The sequence below is a fragment of the Dreissena polymorpha genome, chromosome 8, assembly GCF_020536995.1.
Source record: "Dreissena polymorpha isolate Duluth1 chromosome 8, UMN_Dpol_1.0, whole genome shotgun sequence".
Classification (NCBI taxonomy): domain Eukaryota; kingdom Metazoa; phylum Mollusca; class Bivalvia; order Myida; family Dreissenidae; genus Dreissena; species Dreissena polymorpha.
Window position 1 is genome coordinate 10,468,294 of NC_068362.1, and position 7,500 is coordinate 10,475,793.

Consider the following 7,500-nt stretch of genomic DNA (forward strand, 5'->3'; position numbering starts at 1 on the left):
TTTTCGTGTGAATAGTTGACTATTATTTGGTTGTATTACAAACTTGTTTATCGATCTCTGTTTACACATTTTCTGATATAACTGACTTTTATGATTGTATTGTAGAATGGTAAGACTCATTGTATTAAGTAACGAAGTGATGCAATTGAAGGCGCAATGCTACACACGATCGTGGTTAATGGTGAACTAAGTTTGAGATACGAATTAAACTGCATGACCTCGATACAACCCACCTGACGACGATTTCTTTCAATCGGATTGCAAAATATGTCAATTTATCCTAGTGATTGTCACGCCTACAGCCCCTATTTCACTCAAGCAATATATTGTATGAATTATTATATATAATAGGATGCTTGAGGTTCGGTCCGTGAAAAGGTTATATTTCTAGCATTAATTATTTAAACAATTAAGTAATAATTTTGTGTAGTTAAAGGATTCGTGATAGGTTCGTAGTTAATGTATGATCAAGTTAGACAATGTCATATTGATATACTGTTGAATGATAATGAAGGATAAGGTTCCTTGTTCTTTATTTAGCGGCGAAAAAAACTAAGTCTTAATAAATAAAAACAAACAAACATATTTTAAAATAAATGTTTCATTTTTATAACAACATTCATTGTCAAAGTTATCGGGTACAGTTTTATACATCTTCAACATTATTATCCTCCGCCATAGTCATATAGTTCTTCCGTCCGGAACCATATCCTGGAAATGCTTTGGCGGATTTCATTGAAACTTGGTATGGGTACATATATGGATAAGAGGATGATGCACACCAAATGGCACTGCACACCATAGGTTAATAACGCAGTTATTGCCCTTTGTATATTGAAATAATGTTTTTTCACATAGCACTTTTGTGTCCGGAGTGATATCTTGGAAGTGCTTTGGCGGATTTCATTGAAACTTGATATGAGTATATAAATGATTATGAGGATGATGCTTGTCAATTGACATCTTACACCATCTGGAAATAATATAGTTATGGCCTATCGTATCTTGAAAAAATGCTTTTTAACATAAGCTTAGAGCTTTATCTCCATTAACACATGAGCCAGAGCCATGAATCTTGCCATAGTTGTTCTCAATCAGCTGGGGGTGCTTTTAGCGGATTTAATTGAAACTTGGTATGAGTATATATATACATAAGAGGATGATGCATGCCAAATGGCATTGTACACCATCTGTAAATAACGCAGTTATTGCCCTTTGTATCTTGAAAAAAATGCTTTATAATATAGCACTTTTGTGTCCGGAGAGATATCTTAGAAGTGCTTTGGCGGATTTCATTGAAACTTAGTATGAGTATATAAATGGATAATAGAATGATACACGCCGAATGGCATCTTACGATATATGTAAATAACGGAGATATGGCCCATTGTATCTTGAAAAAATGCTTTTTAATATAAGCTTAGAGCTTAATCTCCATTAAAACTTCAGCCAGAGCCATAGAACTTGCCATAGTTGTTTTCAATCATCTGGGGGTGCTTCACATTCAACGACCATAATCCTAGGGGCTAATGTTTAGGTCATAAATTGAGGTCAAAAGTCAAACAATGATAAATTATTCATTCTGAGATATTCCTTTACTAATGCATCATGGGATTCTGTAACAACTGTCCACAATTGCTCTCCATTGTCTAGCTGAGTGTCAAATATAAGATCCAGGTTGCTAGGGTCATGGTCAAAGTCACACACAAAGGTAAACATCACGCATTTTGATTAAATATGCATGATTTATTGAGGATTCTACCAAACTTAAGTTTTACACCCATCCCTAAACAAAATTTATTTGGCGGGGGATATAAATTCTACGAATTTGCTTGTTTAAATTAAAACATGCCCGTTTTGAAGTTAAGTTTTTTTATCTTTTTTTATTTGTGTCTACTTATTCTTACCTATCAATTTATGCGTCGCGTTGTCAATAGTTATGATAATATTTAATGTTACTATCCTTTTGTTTCGTAGAAAATGTATTTGGCAAGATGCCCCGTGTTTGCCAGTACCAAGGCACCTCCTAATGATACAGCCACGTGTCATTTAAAGTTAACAGTTGATCTTATTGAAATACGTCATGCTCACGTTGTAAAATTATCTACTTTTTATTCTTGTTTTAAAACACTCATAGCATAATATATGTGACCTTTTTCGAAATTTAAATACGATAGACACTATCACTATTCAATGACAAATAAAGTTTACAGGTCAAAGACTTTCTTTACAAAAGTTGTTTTGAGAGCAAAAGCAACGGTATAAAGGAACGTCATCGGAATAACCAATTCCGAATTTTAGGGACAGCTTAATTATTGCACTTGTTACACGTACATATAAACACATATATGTATTGCTCACTAAATTCTATATACATATAGAGAATCTAAAGACATAGTTTAATTAAATATTCAGGATTCTAAAAATTAATTCCAAATGCCTCAACATAACACAATCAATGAGTGTGATAAAACCCATTATATTATTTCTTAAATAATTATGACCCCGCCTTTGAAGAAGAGTGGGTACTTTGTTTTGCTGTACGTCGTTCGGTTTGTCTGTCGGTCGGTCGGTCTGTCTGACGTAGAGCAGTTCATATCAGATCAATAACTCGTCAACAATTTGACCGATTGGCAAGTGCATTCACAAGAGCATTGTCCTTGGACAGATGATGACCCCTATTGAATTTGGGGTCACTAGGTAAAATGTCGAGGTCACTGTTACAATTAGTTTGAAAATCGTTTCCGATTAATACCTCGTCATCGAATTAACCGATTAGTTTGATCCTTCACATGTGCATTGGCTTTGGAGAGTAGATGACCCCTATTGAAATTGAAAACACTTGATAAAAGGTCAAGGTCAATGTCAAAATTATTGTGAAAATTGTTTCCGATCAATAACTTGTAAACCAATTGACCGTTAGGCTTGTCCTACAATGTGCATTAGCATTGGTCAGTAGTTGACCCCTATTGATATTAGGTCATTAGTTAAAGGCCAAAGGTCTAGGTCACTGTCACAGTAAGTGTTAACATCGTATCCGATTAATAACTAGTCAACGAATCGATCGATTGTCTTGATACTTTACATATAGTTTGACCTTTGACAGTAGATGACCCGTATTGAAATTTTGGTCACTTGTGCAAAGCCCTGTTGTTTGTTTGGAGATTGGGGTTTGTTTTTCTATAAACTACCGTTATTAACTTAATTGTTATTTTAAAACTGGAAGGCTTCTAGGCAATCAATTGATTATAAAACAACGAGATACTTTCGAAATACACATAATGTCAGAAAATAAATTACATTTTCAATTACAGGCATAATACTATCACTGTATAAATTAAAACATGATTAAGTCCATTTAATGTTGACAAGAAAACGTAATAGTTTAAGATAATTTCAATGAAATGTGACATTTGATGACCTTTCAATATGCTCTCATTTTCCGCAAAAAGTATTTTTTTTTATTAGAATCATTGTAATGTATTTTTTGCCTTGGCACAAGGGAAGGTTATTATGAAATGTAATTTAGTTTGCAACATAAATAACAAACAAGTGTTAAAGTAGATAGATTGTAGTGCCTTTAAAATAGTGGACAGGTACACGTCTCATTTAGCAGGGGCACTCTGGAGAACACACTACTGGCTTACAACTAGACTTGTCAATTCAATGTGTTTGCGTTATTTCATCTGCTGCCTGTATTATCATGAAACTTGTATGCTTTTGGTGTTCTTTTAATCCACAACGGAAACCTACGAAACATGTTGAGCTGTATAACTTGAATTTGTAATCACATTACGTTGTTTGTTACTTAAGGTGCCTGAATCACAACTATTAACGGTGTTGTTTTAATTCCTCACCGGGTATATTTGAAATATGTTGACATATGTTACTTGAATGGTTCATCACATGTGCTGTTTGATATTTTTCAGGAACCTGCATGACAACCGATTACGCAACATTTCCCGGGAGACGTTCATTGGATTGGCAAAGCTACGCATTCTGTGAGTTACAAATGACAAACATGTGTCGTGAAATAAATACCGTCCAGCTGTCTATATACATTTATTTTATACCTAATGATAAAATATGACAATTCTGCAGTCAAATAACAGAAGTAAAAATAAACAGATTGTTTTTTTTTCACCGGTGAAAATAACACATGTTTGAACTACTTTGTCTATTTTTAGATTATCATATCAATATTTACTTATAAATGTATATATATATATTATGATCACGAGTGAATTAAAAAATATATTCTATCGAATCCAGCACATTTTCATTGTAATTTATGTTTTTTAACCGTTTATTTACATTGTAAAAATAGTTTATCCGGAGAATTTCGCTGGTATAATGACATCATCTTGTGTATTGGTATGTATTAAGGCAAGTCACGGGGGAAAGGTTAACTTTTCAGCGAAAGGGAAACAGCTGTTTATTATTTTTTTGAATAAGAGGCATATAAAAACCAAAAAAATGTTTTCTTGTCAGTGTAAGATCGTTTATTATTTCACTCGTGGTCATAGAAAAAAAAATTTCACTCGTGGCTGCGCAACTAGTGAAAAATATATTTTCTATGATCACTCGTGAAATAACAAACGATCTTCTATGTCTTAGCCTGGGTCTGCTTGAACAAATGTACTAACTTTATTTCTTGTTGTTTCGTTGCCTTATGATTGTACAATATTTTGGCGCATTCTGTGAAGAATGCTGTTAATCAATGATACTGTGAAATATTCTTGTCCGTTGCTTATTTTTGTTTTTGAATATAGACATTTGCTTGACTTTTCCATAGAAATACATAAGCAGACGCATGTTAAAAAAGTGTTATATTATTTAATCTATTTTTGTAAGTATTTAATGGCAGTATAGTTATCGTTCGTTGCGTAAGTTTATGTTTTGTTTTGTGTTAAAGGCATGTATCATCTAACGCACTCGAATCCATTGACGACGGTGTATTTGAAGGAATGCCGGATCTAAAAGAACTGTAAGAAAATTTCAGTGATTAAATACAGTACATATTACGAATCTGAAATTATGATTTATTATTTTCTATTTGGTTCATGCATTGCTTCATGTCGTTTCAAGTACAAAATGTGTTATTTACATATTTTTATTTATACATGTTACACAACTTTCAGAACATTAACACATTTCTTAAAGAAAAGTTACTGATAACAATATTGAATAACACTTTATTTATTAAATCTCATTTAATACGTCTAACAATGGTTCAGAATTACCATTTCTGTAAAGATAGATTGATATATCTTTTCTGATAAGATGCACATTCGTACTTCATTGTATATATATAATGTGAATCAAACTACACTTAAAGTCTGACACATGTAATACAATCTGCGTTTTCCAAGAAATTTTGTTTTGTTTAGAAGTTTTGTTTCCTTGTGAATAGTTGGCTATTTATGGGTCGAATTCCAAACTTGTTTATCGATATCTGTTCAAGCATGTTCTGATATAACTGACATTTAAGCTTGTATTGTACAATGGTCAAACTTATTGTATTCATAAACGAAGGGATGCGATTGAAGGCGCAATCCAACACACGATCGTGATTTATGGTGAACACAGTTTGAGGTACGATTAAAACTGCATGACTTGGATACAGTCCACAAGATAAATGCCTTCAATACGAGTGCACTGTATATTAACAGCGCGTGATGTCACGACTTAACAAATACGTCATGAATAAAAAAAAATCAATTTTAAATTTCATGGGGTTTTGTGATATTTTTTACATGTTACGGATTCAATATAATTGCAAGAAAGATTTATTTACGGTGCATTTATGAATATATAAAGACTTGAGCACTAACATTGATATTTTTATTTAAATACGATATAAGATAATTGCATCGATACTTATACCTAACTTATTATAATATTAGTTTAGTTTTAGATAAAATACAAAATATATCAGCCTTAAGTAGGATAACATTCACGTAAGCGTCTATGTTTCATGTCAATAGGTTTGTTCACCGGCACATAAATGCTTTGAATATGACAACTGCTGGTGAATGCATTTCTTACTTCTGAATATTGCTATACATACTATGTCTTTGTTTCATTCTATTATGCTCACAATCTGAAGTGTGAGATGTAGGCTCCAGTTGTTTTTATACCACACATGATGACAACAATTAAAGAGCAAAATGCAAAATTATAACTAGCATACTGACTTTTAATAGTAATTGACGACGACTAAATTGGTAAGAAAGATTATACGGGTAGCTTGATCGCTGTATCAAATAATAGATTCCAGTTTAAATATTCTCAATTCAGATATACTTTTCAGTGTGTACAAAAGATATTCTGTAGTCATAGCGGTTTGTAAGAACAAAATACCATATAATGAGATGATTTGAAAATACTCGATAAATATGTATATGAATATGTATGCTTGAAACGTAACAAACGAAGTTCATTTCTGTTTTCATCGCGATTAATTTGTGTTAAATATTTTCTAATACAACGCTTGCTAATGTTCGCGAAATACAATTTTACAGCGCGGCGGCCAATATGGCCGCCACGTCAAAAAACGTGACAAATCTAACCGCAGAATCTTAACAAACATATTCTGACCAAACATCTTCATTTTGTCTACAGGTAAATTTGCATAAAATTCCCTTATAACTTTGATTGGTCATACGTGTCCGTTTCTTCACGTGCGTTTTGTTGATTGGTTGAAATCTAAATGTACTGAATCACTGACACCCTGGGAAGGTAGAAACCAAACTATTCAAGTATGTACACACTTATCGAATAATCCCTCTGGACATGATATAAAGTTGTAATGTACTCTTATAGTTGCATAAAATTACGTTTCCTTATGCAACATTTTGTCTGATTAATACAACCTTGTTTTACTGATACAAATAAGATATTACTGTCAGGCCCCTATGTCAATATTGTTGACCATTTTCAATTGAATGCATTGTTAAACACAAAGTCTCTAGATTCCCTTATCTAAATATATTACCTTTAATCGTTCAATTTGTTGACTTAGCCTACTTTAGCATTGAATGTACAGGTATGACTTGCACACAAAGATTAATTATTAAATTCCCAAACATTAGTTTTGTTAATACTATTTCTAACATTATATGCTGTTACATTACGTGCTAATAATTTGTGTTTTATATCAACCGTTCATATATAACACTTGCACGAGAACCCATAATGGATGACGTTTTAAATTGCATTCTATCATCCATTTTATATTTTATGATCGCATTTACTAATTAGAAATGTTGATTGTCCGGATTCGGGTTTAACGGGAGTAACGAAATGTTAGTTAATTGGTTCAATTGTATGAATTTAAAACATGTGGATTAAGTGTGATGCAACAGATTGAACAGAAAGGGGTTGACTTATTGAGTAATTATCTCAGCAGAAATTTCAGACACTTTCACCTTTTGTTTTCAATAACTATTCTGAGGTAGCGTAGTTTTCTATGGTTACAGCAATGTGATCAGTGTAAAA

The 7,500-nt window shown here is 32.5% G+C and overlaps 1 protein-coding gene across 1 annotated transcript in view; it reads left to right on the top strand.

Moving 5' to 3' along the window:
• LOC127842316 (probable oxidoreductase PXDNL) overlaps window positions 1–7,500 on the top strand; it is a 26,483-nt gene that overhangs the window by 3,563 nt on the left and 15,420 nt on the right. The window contains exon 5 of the mRNA XM_052371750.1: window positions 3,930–4,001. Within this exon, the coding sequence (XP_052227710.1) occupies window positions 3,930–4,001 (72 nt within the window). The remainder of the gene's footprint in view (window positions 1–3,929; window positions 4,002–7,500) is intronic.